The sequence below is a fragment of the Melozone crissalis genome, unplaced genomic scaffold, assembly GCF_028551555.1.
Source record: "Melozone crissalis strain CALT ecotype California unplaced genomic scaffold, PUWL_Pcris_2 ptg000017l_1, whole genome shotgun sequence".
NCBI lineage: Eukaryota > Metazoa > Chordata > Aves > Passeriformes > Passerellidae > Melozone > Melozone crissalis.
Genome location: NW_026535795.1, coordinates 932,043 through 953,923, shown reverse-complemented (window position 1 = coordinate 953,923; position 21,881 = coordinate 932,043). Strand labels below are relative to the sequence as shown.

General features: G+C 48.7%; 2 protein-coding genes across 2 annotated transcripts in view; one reads left to right on the top strand and one right to left on the bottom strand.

Annotated features, from left to right (window-relative positions):
* Positions 1 to 11,491, bottom strand: part of PTPN1 (protein tyrosine phosphatase non-receptor type 1) — a 31,250-nt gene extending 19,759 nt beyond the window's left edge. Inside the window, exon 1 of the mRNA XM_054274354.1 lies at positions 11,365 to 11,491. Coding sequence (XP_054130329.1) covers positions 11,365 to 11,427 — 63 coding nt within the window. The 5' untranslated portion in view covers positions 11,428 to 11,491. The remainder of the gene's footprint in view (positions 1 to 11,364) is intronic.
* LOC128936137 (uncharacterized) overlaps positions 11,426 to 21,881 on the top strand; it is a 63,372-nt gene continuing 52,916 nt past the window's right edge. Inside the window, exons 1-3 of the mRNA XM_054274881.1 lie at positions 11,426 to 11,717; positions 13,513 to 13,909; positions 14,502 to 15,521. Of these exons, the coding sequence (XP_054130856.1) occupies positions 11,426 to 11,717; positions 13,513 to 13,909; positions 14,502 to 15,521 (1,709 nt within the window). The remainder of the gene's footprint in view (positions 11,718 to 13,512; positions 13,910 to 14,501; positions 15,522 to 21,881) is intronic.

Genomic DNA, 21,881 nt, shown 5'->3' with positions numbered 1-21,881 from the left:
TAAGATGGCTAAAAATAGTGATTTGAATTCCTAGCTTAGTCAGCTTGGCCAGAAACAGCTGTGTTCACTGTAACCTCTAATTAGTTTGCGTATTGTAAGAGCCCCAAAGATTTTTTTCCCTCTCCAAAACCTACTAAATTGGCCTTCCCAGCACAATGCTGTTACCACACCAGATGCTACAGAATATCCAGACTTGAGAGACTTCCCACTGCTGTTTCTGAAGTGTTTCATTTATAAAGGCAAATATTCTCATTTGATAAGGTAAAGGCCAACTCGCCTCCACCTGGAGCATTCAGAAGAGCCTGCCTTGAAAGGCAAGACAAGCTCCAGTTCCCAGCTGCTTCAGATGAGAAAGAAAGCTTCTAACACAAGTAAACTGTTCATTATTTTGAAACACAAAGCAAAGTCAGAATATGAAGCACATTTCTCTTCCCTCATGGCTAAGGGGTGTTCCTCTGCATAAATAATTTCATTCACACTGGGTACTGCAATGTGAATCTAAAAGCTAAACTGGACTTTCTAATGTATATGCACAGGTTAATGAAATAGTCACAGCATTACTACAGTGGGGCACATGTTCAGAGCATCTCAGTGTTGTTTTTCTATTTAGAATGCTGTGGGACAAGCAACAGCCACATTTCCAACTTTCTACTAATTCCATAAAAATTCTCCAAGATATAAGGTCGTATGTAGAGGAAGTACTAAAACACACCAGAAAGAGAGTGGAGGAATTGTTATATAGGAAATTGTGAACTCTGCCTTACCTATTAAAAAAAATATCATTATCTACATCTTCTTCAGCGGCAAACTTCATTTCCTTGAAGCTGTTTGTACCATGCATTGCTCTACTCTTGAGAGGCAGACTTTAAGTCAGATGTATGAGGGGGAAAACTGAATTTATTTAGTATCAAGGAACCCCATGCATTCAAAATTATGAAGCATATGTTACACAGGCACCAGCTCCATGATGTAAGTGGGTCTGCATTCTATCTGTTCCCTGCAAATAAGGGTATAATACCAAACTCCAGCAAGTTCTAATCTATGGCACAAGAATGTTTCGCCATGTTGGCCACAGGTAAATAGGCAATGGAACTACGGATTAATTCTGCCAAAGCATGCTCATTACACTGTTACTAAAAGCTTTTTATCATTTCCAACCTAACAAGATTCCAAGAGTTTAAAGAGAATGTACAATTAGCAGGATTGCACAATGCAGGTTCATGCCTCTGCATGCAGGGAAAGGTCAGACTGGAGCTCTGCTCCTGCAGCAGAGGCAGCCCTGCTCCCAGCAGCTTCGGTTCTCAGCACAGGGGCCAAACCCCTCTTTGGGAGCCCTAAGGAGCTGCACTGCCTAACTACCGTTTCCAGAAAGAAGTTTGAAGTACCTTTTCTTAAGAAAGACTTCAGGACAGCAATTGAAGGAACTTGCTGGATTACGAATTTGCATGAACAGCTTTTTTCAGCTGGGATCTGTTTAACATGGGGCTGCAGTTATAATTACAGATGCCCACTCCACTGTACTTAGAATATTCAAATCTGGAAAGGAAAACCGTAGTGATGATTAAAACCATACTGAATTCACTGAATGGCGCAACCTACAGGTTGCCAAGCTACTGCAATGCACACAAAAACCTGCTGAGAACAAACAGTACTGCTGAAAACAGATGTTAGATAAAGCAGAATTAGGGTACTCCTGCTTTTCCACATGACTGTCTAATTTGTGTTTAGGAAAGCAATCTAAGCAAGCTAGGTTAATATTAAACCTTAGAGCATTCTGAGCTGCTCAGCTCCCGGTCCATGGCCCAAACACAGTCTGGGGTCAATCACCACCCCAAACCAGCCAGACCTTACAAGCTAAAATGCATTCAGTATTTTTATTTCTCCAAGCAATGCTTCAAGACACCGACAGGACCAATCCTGTGTTATTAGAGGATGTTTTAACTGTCACTACAGGCACAGAGAGCTTTCATGCCCAGCTGTACAGGACATCTCATCTGAAAGCAACTGAGAGTTTATAAAAACAAACGTCAGTGTTAAACAGGGACATCACATAATCAAGATAAATGCTCACAGACATCCTAATGCAGGACAGGTTCACACTCTGCACTCCAGCACATGAAAAAGACTGCAAAACTTGACAAGCCAGGCCTTCAAAGGACTGCTGAATGCTCCCCATGCTAATGCCACAGACTGCAGCGAGAGTCAGTTGTGCGCATCAGATGAGATAAACGGTTTTGCCACTTCATACATCTACTCATCCTGCTAGCTAAAAAGAATTAATTCTGAGAACTAAACCAGCTGATTTAGCACAGCCAAGCAACCCTCACCACGTCTCCCTCTGGTATGGCAGCGTCCTCTCTGGAAGCACATGACTGCCATTGCTTCCAGCACTCCCGGCCAGCCCAGACAGTGCTGCGCCGAACCCACCACACCCCAGGCTCCACCAGACTCTTGCTCATCGTGTTCCGCTTCCTGCCAGCCAAAGCCAGTTATCAGCTGTGACTAAACATGCTTTATCACTTGATGTCTACCTCAAATCCTCATTTGCAACTGCAGAACAGATCTGGAACACTTACAGAAAAAAATAATACTGAAAAATGCAGTAAATATCTTTAAATAAACCCTTCACGTCTATCACAACTCTTTCCACTCCCCACTTCCAAAAGACAGCTACACCAAAGGCTTCTGAGCACTAATCCACAAATAAAGGTTATCAACGATCAGAGTCACACACAAATGCCTCCTTTAATATCAACACTGCTGAGAGCAAAGCGTTTTTAAATTATATTATTGTTCTGTAAGTATTTCAAGACAATTTTGCCTGTAGAGAGAGAGTTTAATATGCAGAACACATTGTTAGCAAAGACTTTGGAACAAGAAAACCCAAAAGATGTAGATGTTATTACATGAAAGCAATAAATGTCTGAATGCTTGTTCCTAACTGGGTAGCAATATTAACTTATTTAGCTATTTTTACAAGATAAGAAGCACGTAACAGTTTTAGCACCCCAAATTCCATGTGGTACAGAACTCAGCAGGCAGAGCAGCACACAAGGACATTCCTGCTGTCAGCCAGTCAGTCACAGAGCAGTATCTGCACACTGGACTGTGTGGGCGACCAAGCAAAGCCTTGTCTGATGGGCTTGGCTCCCAGCGGAGGCTCCTGATGGTCAGCTTTACACAAATTAAAACACAAAATCAATGACAGATAAGACGTAAGTCAGCCGTTTCCATGAAACCTTTCTGCTCCGTCTGCTTCCTGACAGGCTCTAAAAAGACCGGTAAGATCAGACTCTCTACTAATGCTCTCACGTGGGCTAACAAATCCAGCAACTCACAGCTCTAAAGATTTCACATATTTTCAACGCCCTGCTCCAATCCCTTGCCTCTGCTGAGCACCAGACGAGTGTGACGGACACAGGGCAGAGAAGCTGCAGACGCTGAGGGCCCCTGAGAGCAGCCCCGGGCACCGTGGGCTTTGCCCCTGCAGGTGACCAGAGCCTCCCTGTGCCCACCAGCACTGCCCAGGCAGCGGCTGCTGTGCCCTGCTGCTCCCAGGGTGCCACACGCTCCCTGGCTTATCTCTCGGGCTGTGCCACTTATCAGGGACGGCTGGAGAGCAGAAGGCAAAGGGAGTGATTTCCAAAGGGAAATCATTAATGGGCAGGCAGGTAAGGCTGCTCGGTGCCAAAGAGCACTGCCCCAGCGCTCGCACCAAGCCCAGCCCTGCCACTTCGGTGCCCTACCGATGCCACCCCAGCTCAGGGGAGGGGCAGGGACCAGAGGAAGGGGTTCTTGCCTCCCAACGCACACTGTCCTGCACGCACTCCCTGTGAAACAGCACCAGGGCACATCTGCTCTGCTCATGAAACACCTGAGGCCAGTTCTGAGAAGGTTTCAATACTGGGAATGAAAAAAAGTACAGGCTGAAACACGATTCTTGCTCATGACACCCCGCAGACCACAAAGTTCTAGGTAGCAACTGCGATTTACTGTGAAAATCCTCCACTGGCAGAAGTTTGAGAAAGAAGTGACTGTTGATTTCCAATTTAATTAAACTCTTAAGGAAGAAAACAAAACCATTTTCCAGAGCTGGGTAGCTGTGCACCTCCACTCCATTACTGGGTAGAATTCCCCATATCTCTTCCACTTCCAGAAATATGGGGAAATTCTGTCTAATGTGTCAATATGTATTTTAGCTGTTGAAGAAGCCATGTAGTATTTTTCCAGTTCTTGCTCCAATGACCCACCCTTTCCTTCTTTCCAAAAGAAGTTCCTCTTGCTAAAACCTCTTGCTTGTGTCAGAGTTGTGTTTTTCCTGTAGCCCCATCTTTAGTCCCTGATGGTTGTGCAAATGTTAACAAAGGAGATATAATTCCACGTGAGGATGGCAGAGGTTTAGTCCTACTTCCAGCAGCTGCAATGACTGTACAGAAGACTGGAAAAAACAGGCCACAGACAGCAAAATGGAACTGAGATCTTCTGAACGAGCATGGGTTATTTTTCCTGTCAGAAAAAGGAAGTATACTCTTCCTTAGTCAAAGATGCATTTTTAAAATAGATTTCACATTTTACTTCCTGCCATCGCATTAAAAGGTCACGCTGTTTATGTTCCTGTAACCTGTAACTGTGGGATCAGGGATGGTATAAACAAGCAATTCTCATTGAACTGTGCACAGGGGAAGAAGGTTATGAGAACATTCCTCTTCATGTGTAGAACACTTGTTCCATATAAATATAAAGAATCTGAGAAACAGAGTGTCTTTTGTAGGATGGCTCTCAGCATCAAGCTCTTGACAGAATCAAGTACTTGACAGAAGCAGCACAAAAATCTGAGAACTTCAGATACGAGCAACAGCACCTGACAGATCACAAATACAATACTGCTTTAGGTTCAGAATAGTGCTATGTAGTAGCATTTTGAACTAGAACTATTTTAGTCCATGTCAGCCCAGAGGGGAGGGTTTCCTCTGCCCGCAGCGACGTCTGCCCAGCTCCACACTCACCCCTGTGCTCCACAGAAGATTTTCTGTAACTGCCTAAACTGGCAGAATGCAAAACCTGCTGTATTCTTGCTTTATTTTCTATTTCTATTGATGTAGAAACTGTTTTAACCCTCTAAGGAGAAGAAAAAGTCTGCACAGAACAGTGTAAATCTGATTAAATGATCTCTTCATCATTAGTGAAACAGGTAAATCTTCATCACTGATCTCTTCACCCTCAGTGCTGACTTTTGACCCCTGAACAACAACTTCCTAAAGCATCCACAACAACCAAGAGCTGAGATAACTGTTCACATGGAAAGTATACAGAATTAAAAGTAAGAAAAAATAGAAAAAGATTTCTAGAAGTTTCATATTATGCCTGCTCATTTTCCTTCCCAACCAGGATGTAATTTTTTCTACTGTTCTATGAACTTGCTTTCTCAAATGCAGAAAATGCAACCCAATTTGAAAGTAGATCAGCTATCACTATTAGCAGAATCACATGCATTTCCAAGAATTGCTTTTACCAGTTTTTCTTGGTATAATACGACAGGCAAGCTGTTGAATCTTCGCTATATTCTGCGTGGGTGAGGGAAAAAGCACATCTGAACTCACAGAGCATGGCAGAAAATGAACTGGCGTTTGTAGTGCACGATCTACAAAGGGAACACACAAAGGTTTGGATGCTCTATCAAAGCCTCTCCCAGTCAGACCAGCAAGGGCATGTCTCCTGGCAGCAGGGAGGAGAAACCACCTCTCCTGCCAATCAACCTCAAACAAGCTGACCAGTGACTGAAAAACCCCAGAAAACCTCCATGGTGAGCACTGCAAACAGGCCAGCTCAGGGATCAGACCAAGTCTGTGCTCATTATGAACAGTGCAGAGAAGCAACCACTGGTGAGGAACCACTGAGTATCCCCGGGTATTTAATGAGGCCAAATCACAACCCAAACAGATACCTGGGTCATGCAAGTGACACTGATCTAAAACCCGGTAATCCTCAGGTCTACAAGAAAGTAGCAGTGACATTTCAGCGGAAGCCACATCTTTTGAAGACTCAACTAAAGAGAACCTTTGGACAAAGTCCATTTGCAAAGCAAGTATTACAGGAAAACATTTCATTTTAATGTTGAGTTAACTATAGGATGAACTGTTATTTCAAACCTACCCAGTACATTTAGAAAGTTATTTTAGTTTGAAAAATATTTGGTCTACCACTACCATATTTTATTCTCTGCTTACAAGGGCTATTTCTATTTGAAATTTACCATCATTTGGCATGTGACCAACACTGCTTTCTCCTTAACAGTTTTCTTCCATACATCTGTGCTTCCAGCACACAGAGGAGGCAACAGGACCGTGTGGAAGAACACACTAACACCAAAAATGCTCAGAAGCAGGTGAGCACTGTGTGTACATTGTACGATTTCTAAATTTTTAGCAAATGATAACCATAACAGGCTCCATTTCTCCATGCTCTGTTACAAGCAAGACTATCACAGAAGCTCTGAGTTCATGTATTTAGATTTTAAACTGTGTAGAAAAAGCAAGAGTAAGTGGCTCAGGTGGCTTTATATAAGGGCACCTACCCAATCTCAGATCTGCCAGCAGCAGACACAGCTGGTGCTGCTCTGAAAGAGGCAGCAGTGAAAGCCAGGCCAGGCAGCAGCGTGCCCTGAGCCAGCCCCAGGGGCACAGAGGTGCCATCCACAGGGGCACAGAGGTGCCAGCCCCAGGGGCACACAGGTGCCACCCCCAGGGGCACAGAGGTGCCATCTCCAGGGGCACACGGGTGCCAGCCCCAGGGGCACACAGGTGCCAGCCCCAGGGGCACACAGGTGCCAGCCCCTGGGGCACAGAGGTTCCAGCCCCAGGGGCACACAGGTGCCAGCCCCAGGGGCACACAGGTGCCACCCCCAGGGGCACACAGGTGCCAGCCCCTGGGGCACACAGGTGCCACCCCCAGGAGCACACAGGTGCCAGCCCCAGGGGCACACAGGTGCCACCCCCAGGGGCACACAGGTGCCATTCCCAATGGCACAGAGGTTCCACCCCCAGGGGCACACAGGTGCCAGCCCCAGGGGCACACAGGTGCCAGCCCCTGGGGCACACAGGTGCCACCCCCAGGGGCACACAGGTGCCAGCCCCAGGGGCACACAGGTGCCAGCCCCTGGGGCACACAGGTGCCAGCCACAGGGGCACACAGGTGCCACCCCCAGGGGCACACAGGTGCCAGCCCCAGGGGCACACAGGTGCCACCCCCAGGGGCACACAGGTGCCAGCCCCTGGGGCACAGAGGTGCCATCTCCAGGGGCACACAGGTGCCACCCCCAGGGGCACACAGGTGCCAGCCCCAGGGGCACACAGGTGCCAGCCCCTGCAGCTGAACAGCAGCTCTGCTTTTCAGGCAGCATCCCGGCTTTGTGAGCCACAGACACTTTGTTTCTCCATCACCAACCCTGCCCACGTGTAGGAAGACTCTGTACAGCACAGGAAAACATGGGATATCTTCAGCTGATTGAAGGAACAGAGACTCCCTGCAGCCCTGAGTCTAAAACCAGCCTTCCACAACCAGAGCCAATTGTGCTGAGCCTCAAATGAATCAACAGAGCACGAATCAAGCAGCGGCAAGGCGCTGCATGCAGAGACCTGCAGCTAGAACTGGCAGAATAAAGCACAAAGGTGCATTTATAAGAAGTCGTGTTCGTGCCACAATTTATCTGCTGCTTAGCACCCAAGCAAAGGAGTAACCCAAATGCTTTCAGCCTGCACTCTTGCTGCAGCTTATAAACCAACAGCCCTTGCAGAGCTTCCTGTCCACTGACTTTAAATACACAACACAGCCACACTGTTACAATTCTTCAGGGTCAACCGTTTCACAGTTTACTTTCAGCACCAAAATCCATCTACATAAGAAAATATTCTACAAATACTTTTCCAGAGACAGTGAATACCTAAAAAACTTCCCATGCCTCTTCTGTCTTGACAGAGGGATATCCAAAATATCCATGATACCTTTCTATCTTCCTCCCACAATCTGAATGAAGTTCATTAATTTTCATAATTTGTAGTATTTTAGTTTAGCTTAGAGAGGTTTGAAAAACTAACGTTTACGTTAATATTTGGTTAAAAGACCCTCAAAAATTAATAAAGAAACTGAGAACAGTTATTTACAGGCCTAAAACCCAACTCCAATTACACTTCAGCTTTCCAGAGATAGGTAGTTCTGTTTTCAGGATACTCACTTCCAAACATGCTGGAAAATCTCAACTATTTCCAGTTCTTATTATAAATTCCACTAACTATAAAAACTAGAAAATAATGTTCATTTTAGTTTCATTCTGCTACCTTCACATGGAAAACTCTGCATGAGCTGTCCCCAAATGACAGCTCTGCCTCCATCCATAGTGAATGGAACCCCCAGTTGAATGGTACATCAGTAAATAATTCAGAGGTATTTTTACTGCTCCTGATAAGCACATCAAAGTTAACATCATTGGCCAACATGCTAAAGTCAACATATCTGGTTTATATAAACACAAGAAGCAACTCTACCTGTACTTGAGGCATGTGTTTTTAAGATAATATCTCGTTCTATCACCCTGTGTAAGAAGTTAGAAACTGAAATATCTCCTAAAGTTCTGAAAGACTTCTACATGTAAAATTACTATGAAAATCTGATACTGCACTCACTGTGAGCAAATGACAACCCAGAGTTGTTTTGATATTCTGGACAAATATTTACTTTTCTTCCCTGCTTTAAAAGCCTAACCTGCGCTTTCCTTAGCTTTGGGGTATGGGTTTTTTGTTGTGACATCTCCAGAGTGAATGCTTCTCATTCCAATAGATACTTCTAATGATATTTCTGTAGGGTGCATATAATTCACTTACCCTTAAGCATTTGTTTTCTGTTGCACACCTTTGCCACAGTTAGTACATGGCAAAGCTCACATTCCTCTAACTCACTGTTTGATGGAAGAGGATTTTAATTTGATTGTGCCTTTCTTACGCTTATGTTTCTCTAAAATACAGGCAACAGCTAGAACCTTAGCAATTTTTCTCACTTGGGTCCCTGAACAACCTCCACAGGATCTCATGGCTCACAGTTCTCGTAACAAGTAAATCTAGAGGAAAGTAAGGGATAGAAATAGGTATTAAAAACTAAATAAACATTAAAAAAAAAAACAGAGAAAGAAAACAAAGAAGTTCATCACTGTTCACCCTGCTCTGACCAGCGGTACAGAGAATGGCTCCATACTGTGCAGTGCCCAAGACATGATCATCACAAAATCACCTAAACAAGGTCTGCACTTTGAAATGTTTGTGTCCCCATCCTGTGATTACTTCTGCTGAAAAAAGAAGGCAATCTAAATTCTATTCTTTCACAACTGTACTATCATAGCTGAACACAGCTTCCTCTCGTCCAAAAAAAAGCAGCATGGACAATTTTAACCCTTGCAAGTGATGGGGCACCCAGACAGTGTCCCGTGGCCACTCCTCCCTGCGTGCTGCTGACTCCTCCTGGAGATGCTGGGCTGTATCCGGAGATAACAGACCGGGACACGGAACACGGGCTGGCCGCAGGATGCTTCACCTGCAGCACTGGGGAACCTTTCTGCATTTCAGCAGGTACAGTCGTGACACTGAGGTACCAGAATGTGTGGTACAATTACCCTGGGGAAGATGTTTTTCTGCACCAACCACATGCACTGCTCTGCCTACTGCATTGGTCAAGCAAAAACCAGCGTTGTAGGAACACTGCTTTGTTAATGTCACAGCTCAGACACCAAAAGCACAGCTTACAGAGAAGTACCTTGTCCTTCCAGATGTACATGACCTGCCAAGATGCCATTTCCAACAGCTTATTTCAAAGCAGGATGCAGCTGAGAAACTGAATTTCATGACATAGATGCACATATTTACTAATCAATCAGGGGAAAAAAAACAAGTGAAAAATCCACCCCCTGTGCTTGTCAATAGTTGGATGCAAATCAAAGAATCACTTCAGTCCTTTTTAAAATTGAATTTTAGTGCTCAATCAAAACTCATGCTGTGCCACAGTTTGAGCAGGCCACTGAGTCATATCATTCAAAGAGAGCAGGACAAAAATATCACTGAATGCTGATCCCTCATTGAAAATGGGCCATTCTCTCATTCTACTTAGATATTTCACTTCTGTAATTAAATTGTACCTCTAGAAATGTACCGCTTCAATTACAAAGCTCTATTACTCAAAATCACTTCCTGAGCACTAAGCCCGCAACACACCAAATCATCCAGAACAGTTCAGCAAAAACATAACGTCATATATCCACATGACTCTCAACCGATACAGTCAGCAAGCACTGACACTCGGCAGGGAAGGGAAATGTAGGAAATGGACCTTCCCAAAAGCAGGCTCAACATGCCATGCTTATTCTCTAAATGCCAGACAACTGAGGATGTTCACCCTGCCAGCTATTGATGTTAAAACTTGCCTGCTGCGATTCTGAAACTGAAGTGCATTTATTTCACTTTTACACACCTCCTTCTCTCAATGGTCTATTGCCAGAGAAATTCACAATGAGAAGCGAAGCTCAACGTGTGTTGCAAACGTGAACTTCAAGTCATTCATTTATGCAATATACCAGCTTAAACATTCAAATGGATGTTACAGCAACGCTGCCTGATCTGACTGAACACATCCGCCCAGTCATTCATGTATTTCAGCTTCTCTTAAACTTCATTTTAGATAAAGGTGTGAAGAACTTTTAAAGATAAAACCACTAACTTCTGTGGCTTGTACGTGAAGCTGGATCCAGAAGGCAAACACTGTTGCAAGCATTCACGTTTGCAACAGGGTTGTTTTAAATATCGCAAAAAAATCTAAATGCAGTAGATGACACAATAAATACCCAGTACCAGCTAGCTGCACGAGCATTGCTAATTCGCTGCTTCAGGCGCTGTTCTATGATTAAGGTGACGGAAAAGCCAAGCGCATTTGATGCCCCCGCTCGCTGCCCCTCTGTTCGAACCCAACGACAAATCTGGCGGATGGGCTGCCCCGGTCCCGGAGGGGCAGCGAGGGCAGCGCTGCGGCCCGATGGCCCCGTGGGCTCCAGGGCTGAGGATGTGCCCGAGCGGGGCGGCTCGTGCTCCGGGCGGGCACTGCCGAGCGGGGCTGCTGCTGCCCGGGGAGCGGGGCAGCTCCCGGTGCCCCGGGAGCGGGGAGCGAGCGGGAACGAGCCCGGGCAGGGCAGGGCAGGGCAGGGCTGGCCCCGGGGCCGGGCAGCAGCGGCGGCATCGCGGGCGGCGGGAGGGAGGCACGGCAGGCAGGCAGGCAGGCAGGGAGGGAGCGCTGCCGCCGGGCCGGGCACAGCCGGCGGGCGCTGCCCCTCACCTGGTAGATGGCGGGCCAGCTGGCGGCCTGGTCCAGCCGCTGGAACTCCTTCTCGATCTCCATGGCGGGGGCCTGGCCCCCCGCGCCGCTCCGGCTGCAGCTGCTGCCGAGGCCGCGGCGGCTCTGCCCGGCCCCCGCCCTCCCGCTGCCGCCGGAACTGCGCACCCGCCCCGGCGACGCGACGTCCGGGGCGGTGGGAGCGGGGCCGGGCCCGCCCCGCGGCCCGGGGGGCTGCGGGGGCCGCGCCGGGGGCGGCGCGCTCCGCCCGGGCCTTCCCCGAGCCCGCGGGCCCGAGGCCGCCGCCGGCTGCGAGCGGGGCGGGCCCGGGGCGCCCCTCGGCCCCCGCGGCCCCGGCCCGGCCCGGGGAACGGCGGCCCCGGCCCGGCGGAGGGGCCGCGGGGCGGCGGCGATGGCGAGGACGCTGCGGAGCGGGGCCGTTCTGTCCCCGGGCCGGGCTGCGCCGGCCGCCGGGAACGGCTCGGCTCGGCTCGGGTCGTGCGCTGTCGCGGCAGGACGGCCCGCGGTGCCGGCGCGCTCCTGCGGGCAGGGCGGTGCGGGCACGGGCACCGAGGGCACCGCGGGGGGACCGCGGGGCCGGGTCTGGCCGTGCACCCGGCTGGGACGCGGCTCCGCGGGCTCGTCAGCCTCCGGCTGCACATTGCTCTGGCTGCACACAGATGGAGAGGGTTTCCGCTCTTAGCGCGGTCTGCAGAAAGAAATCAGTGGTGTCGGTTTCTCCTTTTGATGTAAGGAAATCGACAGGCCCCGCATGGTATTTGATCATCTGTTCTCTTGCATTCCTGCTCCGGAATGCCCATTGCTACCCAGGTGCTATAGCCCTGTCCGAGGAGGCAAACCTGCCAGTCTACCTCAGCTTTTCCATAAGGCCGTTCATTTCCAAATGGAATTGTAGCCTACGCGTCTCAGAGACCCCTCATCCATAGTGCTGAATTTGAAATGCAGATATTCCAACCACACAGACATAGATATCCCAAGTCATGTATCACAAACAAATTGATACTCGGTTGGAAATTTCACAGAGTAACCTAGAAAATCAGTGTATCACATTTCTTCATAAATCTCTGTCCATTACGGTGGCAATATGTGTGGCAAGTAACATTTTAAATGTGTCCATGTGGTTCGAGAAATGATTTCACTAAATAATTGGAAATTTTTGAGCAGATAGACTACTTCATAAATATTTGCTTTTATCTGTATATGCTCATATAAAAGAAGTAAGAAGCAATTTGCAGAGTGGCACACATTGTGACTCTTGTTTTGATGAAACACAGCAAATTGATGGATGTACTACGGAATTCTGGCTTTCCTTTTACATGCAATGATATCCAGGACTAGAAAACTGAGACCCTCAGAATATGCTGATACCAATTTATGCCAAATCCTAGAATCATTTGGGTTGGAAAATCCCTCCAAGACCATCAAATGTAAGCTGTGCCCATCCCCACCTTGTCCCCAGCCCAGAGCTCTGAATGCCACCTCCAGGAATTCCTGGGGCACCTCCAGGATGGGCACTGCAACCCTCCCTGGGCAGTTCCAGTGTCTGAGCCCCCTTTCCCTGGGGAAATTCCTGCTGTGCCCACCCTGAGCTGCCCTGAGCCCCCTTTCCCTGGGGAAATTCCTGCTGTGCCCACCCTGAGCTGCCCTGAGCCCCCTTTCCTTGGGGGAATTCCTGCTGTGCCCACCCTGAGCTGCCCTGAGCCCCCTTTCCATGGGGAAATTCCTGCTGTGCCCACCCTGAGCCTGCCCTGAGCCCCCTTTCCATGGGGGAATTCCTGCTGTGCCCACCCTGAGCCTGCCCTGAGCCCCCTTTCCCTGGGGAAATTCCTGCTGTGCCCACCCTGAGCTGCCCTGAGCCCCCTTTCCATGGGGAAATTCCTGCTGTGCCCACCCTGAGCTGCCCTGGCCCAGCCTGAGGCCGTTCCCTCTGCTTCTGTCCCCGTTCCCCCCGGCTGTGCCCTCCTGTCAGGAGCTGTGCAGAGCCACAAGGGCCCCTGAGCCTCCTTTGCTCCAGGCTGAGCCCCTGCCCAGCTCCCTCAGCCCCCTCACAGGGCACTCCGGACCCTTCCCCAGCTTTGTGGCTATGCTCTGGCATGAAAGCTTTATCTCCTTGGCACCTCGTGCCCACAGTGTTGAGGTACCCAGTCCTGGAGGGGACGCTGGCGTGTTCGGGGTTGGTCAGCCTGGTCAGCTGCACCCTTTGCTGCCGGATCAGCGTGGGAGCAGCCGCAGCTGTGAGGGGCCCGTGTGGCCTCGGGGTCCGTGTGGGAGCGGGCCAGGAGCGGGCAGCAGGGACAGCGGGACAGCGGGGCAGTGCCACACGGCAGCGGGGACAGCGGGGCAGTGCCACACGGCAGCAGGGACAGCGGGACAGCGGGGCAGTGCCACACGGCAGCGGGGACAGCGGGACAGTGCCACACGGCAGCAGGGACAGCGGGACAGCAGGGCAGTGCCACACGGCAGCGGGGACAGCGGGGCAGCGTCCCTCGACAGTGGAGACAGCTGGGACAGACCTGGCAGAGGGCAGGTGAGCAGAGATGAGAGTGAGGACAAGGAGATGCGACATCAGAGACCGGGCTGGGACTCAACGCCGGGCCGGGAGTCAGCGAGCCACGTCGGGCCCGTGGTACCTCAGGTGTGTGAGAGCTGGGGGGGCACCTCAGGTGTGTGTGAGGATTGGGGGGGAGGACCCTCAGGTATGTGAGGATTGGGGGTTACACAGGTGTGCGCGAGCCCGGCTTTCTCAGGTGTGCGCGAGCCCGGCTTTCTCAGGTGTGCGCGAGCCCGGCTCCATCAGGTGAGCGCGGACGGGGTTCACACAGGTGTGTGCGGGCTGGGGTCCATCAGGTGAGCGCAGACGGGGGTTACACAGGTGTGTGCGGGCTGGGGTCCATCAGGTGTGTGCTGCCCCGGGTCCCTCAGTTTTGTGCGGTCCCGGTTCCATCAAGTGTGTGCGGACAGGGTTTCTCAGGTGTGCACGGTCCGGGCCCCTCAAGTGTGCATGGTCCGGGCCCGTCAGGTGTGCACGGTCCGGGGTTTCTCAGGTGTGCACGGGCCCGGGTCCATCAGGTGTGCGCGGTCCGGCCCCTCAGGTGTGCGCGGTCCGGGCCCCTCCCTAGCCCGCAGCCGGGTTGCTGTCCCGGCGGAGCTCCGGTGGGGAGCCCCGGCAGAAGCCCCCGCAATCCCGGCACCCCGCAATCCCGCACCCCGCAATCCCGCAATCCCGCAATCCCGCATCCCGCAATCCCGCAATCCCGCAATCCCGCAATCCCGCACCCCGCAATCCCGCACCCGGCAATCCCGCACCCCGCAATCCCGCAATCCCGCATCCCGCAATCCCGCAATCCCGCAATCCCGCAATCCCGCACCCCGCAATCCCGCACCCCGCAATCCCGCATCCCGCAATCCCGCACCCGGCAATCCCGCAATCCCGCAATCCCGCAATCCCGCAATCCCGCACCCGGCAATCCCGCAATCCCGCAATCCCGCAATCCCGCAATCCCGCACCCCGCAATCCCGCACCCCGCAATCCCGCATCCCGCAATCCCGCACCCGGCAATCCCGCAATCCCGCAATCCCGCAATCCCGCAATCCCGCACCCGGCAATCCCGCAATCCCGCATCCTGCAATCCCGCAATCCCGCAATCCCGCAATCCCGCAATCCCGCACCCCGCAATCCCGCAATCCCGCAATCCCGCAATCCCGCAATCCCGCACCCGGCAATCCCGCAATCCCGCACCCCGCAATCCCGCAATCCCGCAATCCCGCACCCCGCAATCCCGCACCCCGCAATCCCGCATCCCGCAATCCCACAATCCCGCAATCCCGCAATCCCGCACCCCGCAATCCCGCACCCGGCAATCCCGCAATCCCGCAATCCCGCACCCCGCAATCCCGCAATCCCGCAATCCCGCAATCCCGCAATCCCGCACCCCGCAATCCCGCAATCCCGCAATCCCGCAATTCCGCACCCCGCAATCCCGCAATCCCGCAATCCCGCAATCCCGCACCCCGCAATCCCGCACCCCGCAATCCCGCACCCCGCAGCGATGCCAGCAGCCGCTGGGTGTCACTGCTCCATCGCGGTGCTGCGGGAGCGCGGGCAGCTGGAACCCAGCCCTGCCCAGCGCCGGGGCCAGGTGGGCACGGCACGGCTCCTCCTCGTGCAACCTTTTACACTGCTCCTTTCCATTCCTCATTGTGGAGATGTACTTTGCCAGTGGCCCAATATTTCAGCCTGAAATGCTTCTATAGGCAAAATTGGCACTGGCATAGTTTGGCTTGTTCTGTAAGGTTTCTTTGGTGGCTTCTGAACTATTTCCTTCTTCACAGGAAACAGTACAAATGAAAAAAAAACCAACGAAACATCTTACAATACAATTTATTGATGGTTGGGATAGAATAGGGAAGGTAATAGGAATGTGTGGATTGGAATTGTTACATCTATTTTCATGACATTTCCAGTCCTGGCTTGCAATGGGAAAAGGGTAAATTAATCTCTGGATTTATAACTTCAGCTGAAGCCAGAGGGTGTTTACCCCAGTGCTGAATTGAGCACAACTGGCTCCACGGTTTTGGATACCTGTCGCAGTAGAGTTGAAGGTCTGAAATATATTCCAGCCAAGAATATGGGCTGGAAATGGCCACTTGGATCAGACATCTGTGCCCTACAAACATGTTCACCCTTTAATACATATTTAATCCTCAAATTCTGCCTCCGCACAAATGCACAGCAGCAAAAAATTTCCTAACAGCCTTTATGAAATTTATGATCTACCTTACAAAATACTGTAAGTTGCAAAATCTGCTAAGTATTGCAGGGAAAAAAAAACACAGAAGAGATTAAAAGTATTACTGGTGACTTAGATCCTTATAATAATGGAGGATTAGGTAAATGAAAATGATCTGTGGTCTCAGGACACAACCCTTCTTGCACTTTGCACAGAGGAAGGCAGTCCCTTCCCAAAATAATTCCAACCTGTGCAACTTAAGGCACACTGTTTTTCCATCCCAGTACAGTCTGATTCAGAGGTTTTGGTTTTCAAATTGTCCACTAGAGTCTGGCCCTTGAAATGTCAGTGAGAATCCAGGGGAAAGGGTAGGATTGTGTTATTTCTACTTCATGGAAAAGGCAGGTGCTTGTCCCAGCACAATCCTACATTTCATAGCCTCTCTTCATCCTCCGCAGCTCAAAGCAACTTATGGAGAAAGTTGTGAATACACAAATATACAAACTGCACTGTGGAGTGGCAGGGTGTGTGACTGCCCAGGGCTCGCTGCTCTGCCAGCTCTCAGGCTCTGGGGAAACAAGTTCTGCATGGGATGGGATGGGATGGGATGGGATGGGATGGGATGGAACTTAAACACTGTAAACAGGACTAGGACACCAAAAACTCTGCTACTGCCTCTGTTAAAGGAAAATAACTTGTGTGTGTGTGTGCCTGGGCAGCTCCTGCTGTTTGGATCCTCCAGAGCCCCCATGGTAGTTCGTTCCCTGCTGTGGCAGGAGCAGGTCGAGGCAGAAATCTTTAATCAGAGCTGTTAATGACTGTCTCACCGTTGGGTGGCACTCCAGTCCTTACTGCTCGTGGTGAGCACAGCCTGGATTTTACTCGTACACAGGATTTTTAAGTCAAGTAGTAACGATTAGGGAGACTTTTTCATGGCTAATGTGACAATGGAGTACAATTACACTTGCAGAGCTGGCTTTGGTTTCACAGCATTATGCTTTAGGGGGTCTGTGTTGAAATCTTGCTAGATTGTTTCGTTTTCTAAATAAAGATTTCCAAATGCAGTTGGTTCTGTCACGAGGGACTCAGGTGTGACGGACTGTCTGGTGTCAGGAGAGATGTGTGTGTGTTTGATTGTAAGGTAATTTATCCCCAGGCTTTCAGCCACTGTTTTGTGCTTTATGCAGTGTTTTACATTAGTGAGAGAATGTTTTCAGCAGCCCTTTCCTTAAATGATCCTTTTCCTTGCAGCAGATGCAGCATCCCTGCGTCTGGAATCACTTTCACCTCCGCTTCCAGGGCTGCAGAACGGTGAGTGCTCCCCTCTGCACATCTCTAGTCTGGCAAGCAGAAATATTTTCCCCCTCACACTGGAGGTACAAACGTTCACTGTCTGCATTTCATTCAAAGCTGTGGCTGCAGGTTGTACAAATGCAGGGGAGCATGAGCTCAAATGTGATTACTGTCACAGCACAGGTTTTACTGAGACAGGGTGTCCTTGGTGGCACTGTGAGCGCAGCGTGGCAGGCAGGGCAAGGAGCTGCTGCGGATTTACCTGGGATTCCTGCGGGGTTTGCAGTCTGCCCCCAATTCCTGGCTGCCAGCAGCCTTGGCTTGGAGCAAAGTGAGCTCTGTTTATGATTTCTGGCTGCATTGAGGCTGGGTACCCAAGGCAAAGTGTGTGGCAGCAATGCTGACCGAGCCTCACCTCCTCTGCCACCTGCTGCTGGTTTCTGTGGTATCCCAGCCCTGCAGCCCTGCCAGCCCCAGGGTTTATGCAGCTGCACTGGGGAATGGACGTGGGAACAATGCTACTTTCAAAAATACCAAAATCCCCCAAAAAACACCACCACTACCACCACCAAAAACCACACCCCACAAAAGAAAAAAAAAGAGTTTTCTTCTGGATTAGTTTTAAGCAAGATGAGGTCTCTAGTACAGTAAACCACATGGCACATAAACAATATTTGTAGTGTTCTAAAATGTTGTTATTTGTAATAATTATTATTATTATTATTATTACTATTACTATTATTATTACTATTATTATTATGTTTGTGACAAAATCCATGCCAGCCATAAGTAAGACTGTAGTTACAACAAATATCTTGTGTGGAAAGAACAGCCTGAATTCCTTTTTGTCTAGGAGGAGAACAAAAGCCTTCTCATTTCAGGTAAGTCTTTAAGTGGAAAAATAGTGATAGGAAAATAAAATCTTATCCATTTTAACCAGTATTTCCTTGAAACAAGTGTGACTATTTTTATACTGTCCTCTAAAGAGCAGTTATTTCTGGAGACACACCTTTGGGCTTTTACAGTGAGAGTTTTGTCACTCTTTATTTATTTCCCATAATGGAAGAGGAGCTCAGATCAACTCCCTTTTGCTGGGTCCGAGGGGCTCAGTAAAACTGCTTGTGAAACTGCCACCACATTTGGGATGGCAGCAGGGAGATTTACACATTGCATTCCCCTGCGCCGTACACAAACAAGTATCTCTCAGCTGAAACATTTTGTATGAGTGAGATACAGTAAAAAAGTCTGGCCCAGTTTGAAAAGGAAATGGGACAGAAAAATCCTTCTGCAGGGCGAAGGAGCCTCAGTGCATGGCTGGCCCTGGGGACCACCTGCCCAAAGAGGGACCTGTGAAACTTTCTGCTGATGGGCTATCTGAATCTTATCTGCTCAAACACTTCAGAGTTCAGCAGAAGCAGCCAAAGTCAATTTCTGCTCAGAGTGTTTAAAACACAAAAATAAACAGAAGGGAGAAGCTGTGCGTGTGCAGGAGGAGGCGCTGGGGTGGAGAAGGGGCAGGGTGGTGGGGCTGGGCAGGGGATGGTTTAACCCACGTTGGCTCTTCTGAAATCCTCTTGGGGCTGTCCATTATTTTCTCAAATGAAAACGAAATTGCACAATCCATAATTGTGGTGGTGGAGAGCTGCTGGTGCTCTCTCTGACCTGCCAGCTAGGTGAAGCAATTGTCAGTATAAATTACAGAACAACTGTGTCATTACTCAGTGACAGTTATCTGGTTCTGCACAGCCTGGAAATGCCTTCTGAAATGTGTGAAACAGAAACAGAGCTTTCAGGTCTTTGTTAATATTTTAAAGTACTAAAAACCCCAAACCAAACCCCTTCTCAGTGTGCACTGATGGTTGAGATGAGTTATCTGCTCTGTGCTACCCTCCCACCTGGGTCAGGTGTTCTCAGCCCAGACACCCAGCTACCTTAACTCTGAATGGAAATGGAGATGGTTGTATTTCACCTGTAATTTCTCCTTCAGCCAATTAACACCGTGTCTATTGAATGTAAGGGCTTGTGTTCTCTGCTAACCTGTCACCAGTGGCTTTCAGAGCTGCTCTGTTCCAAAGGAAACACCAAGAATGATTGTGCCAGTTTAGTGTCCTTAAAGATCAGTTCCTTTCTCTGTCTGTGGCATCAGGCACACCACATAGGAATCCTCTCTGCGTGCTCCTGATCAAGAATTGAATCACAAGATTTTCTTTATAAAGAAAACCCTTCTAACAGGAATGAATCTCTCTTTTGTAGCTGATAAAATAGGAGAAAATTTAACCAAACTGATTTATTCTGGTTCCTATGAAAAATGTTGTCAGTGAAAACATGGAACACTTACAAAATATCAACATTTCACTTCTATCTGCATGTAGATCAATATGAATGGGTCACAGTGACCTCTCAGGGAGCAGGTGTGCGTGGCAACCAAAACTAATATGTATTTTAAGGACTAAGGTCCTTAAAAAAACAGAAACACCTTTATCCACAGAGGATCTGTTCCCAACAGGATAATTTCTATACTATTTTACAGTTGGTTTCAGGGAAATTTTAGCTTTTTAGTTGTTGTAGTTGTTTGGGTTTTTTTCCCACAAAGACTTTGAAACAAGGGACTTCATTTCTGCTACAGCAAAGCATTTTCAATGTTTTCAATTAGAACATCTTGTTTTATGAAGTGAAAAATCTCTGCTGCCAGAGCATAGTTTGAAGTGCAGGAAAAGGCGGTGTCTTCACAGGAAATTGCCATTTTTCAGTGAAGCAGCATCTCTGAAATTCATTCCACCATGTAACACTTCAGTGAATCGCAATAGTCTGGGGTTCAAGGTTTACTTTCCTTGTCTGAAATAGAAATATGTAGCTGAGCTTGGGAGAGCAGGGAGTGAGCACTGCTTGGGAATGTTTTAGCAAAGCATCCTTTGTCTAAAAGTGCTGTTTCTGGGAGAGAAAACACTTGTGGATATGTAATTTTTACAAAAGACATCTGAGCCTCAGATGGAATTTGTAGCCAAAGGAAGAGAATGTGGGAGAGGTGCAGTGGTGGAGAGTGCAGTGGTTTGTCTGCCTTTGCAGGGGTTACGTGTCCGTGCTCTCCTCTTGGAAAAGATTTGGAAGATCTTTAGTGATTGCAGTTTGGGACACAGCCGGATTTTGATGCTTGAGGATGTTTCTCAGGTGTTTATTCCTGTCCAGCCTCGGGTGGTTCAGGCAGTGGTTGCATGCAGTGGCTCCCAGCCTTTTCCAGTCTCGCTGTGCATTTTGGTTTCACTCCTCCTCCTTGGGCAGTGTTTGTGCCCCGCTGTCCTGCGTGTGCTGCCCAGATGAGCAGAGCCACGGGGTGCACCATCCACCTCGTGGCCTGCAGCCCACCGGGGCTCTGCACACCCGAACCCAAAACTGTGCGCGGGGACAATAAGACAGTCGGGGCTTGTTTGTGTTTAGGTTTGCACATTCTGCACGTAAGACATTGATCCCAGGGAAATAATGAAGAGGAGGAAATCCATTAAATAAGTTATTCAAAAAATATCACAGAACTTGTCAAATTAATGATTTCACAAGAGGCATCCAACCAATTGTTTTTGCAATACAACAGTTTTTTAGGGATTAGAGAAAATCCAAGCTGTTGGCAGGCAAAATCCAGCTGAGATGAGATCAAAATTTTGCATTAGAGCTTAAAAGTATGGAAAATGTTGAATTGAATAATTGTCAGATTTTTTTAAATGATTTTTTTTTTCACTTTTATGAAGCAGCTTTTATCAATGCAAAGCCAGGCATAGGAGGAGAATGAATGTATGAGCCTCAGGGCAGTTGATGTTGACCAAAGAGTGGTAAATGCTCAGTAACGAAGCTTTGGTCAAAGAGAAGTGACTCAGTGAGATGTGAAGCTAGCAGAGCATCCATTACAAAATAAGAGATAAATCTGTGGCTACTTTGAAAATATTCTTTATTGCTCAAACTAAGAGCAATTGTTCAATAAGAACAACTCACAAAAGGGATGGAAAAATAATGTTACAATTATGGTTTAAATGTTATGAGATTAGAAAAGGAAAATAACTTCTAATTTAGTCATTATGAAATAATGTCAAATGGATAGGTAATATTTTCTCCAAGTTGGGGTTTTAACTCAAATGAACATGAAGCCAGGATTATCTTTCAATGATAATGTGACTTGACAAAAATTCCCTTTCATTAATCCATGTGTAGATGTGGGTAGGTGTAGCTTGCAGTTCACTATGGACACTGCCCGTGGCATTTCAGAGCGCTCAGGTTTATCAGCTGTCATTATTAACTGTGCCTGCATTGCTCCTGCTGATTAGCAGGTAGTGGGAGAGTGAGATAAGCAAGGCATGAGAGGTTTATGGACACAGGCACCCCAGTTAAACTCTCCATGGAGCAGGGCAGGGCATTTTTCTGAGAAGAGTGGGGATGCTATTGTCCAGATTTGTCTCATTTCAGCTTAAGTAGTTCCAGATTTTGGTGAAA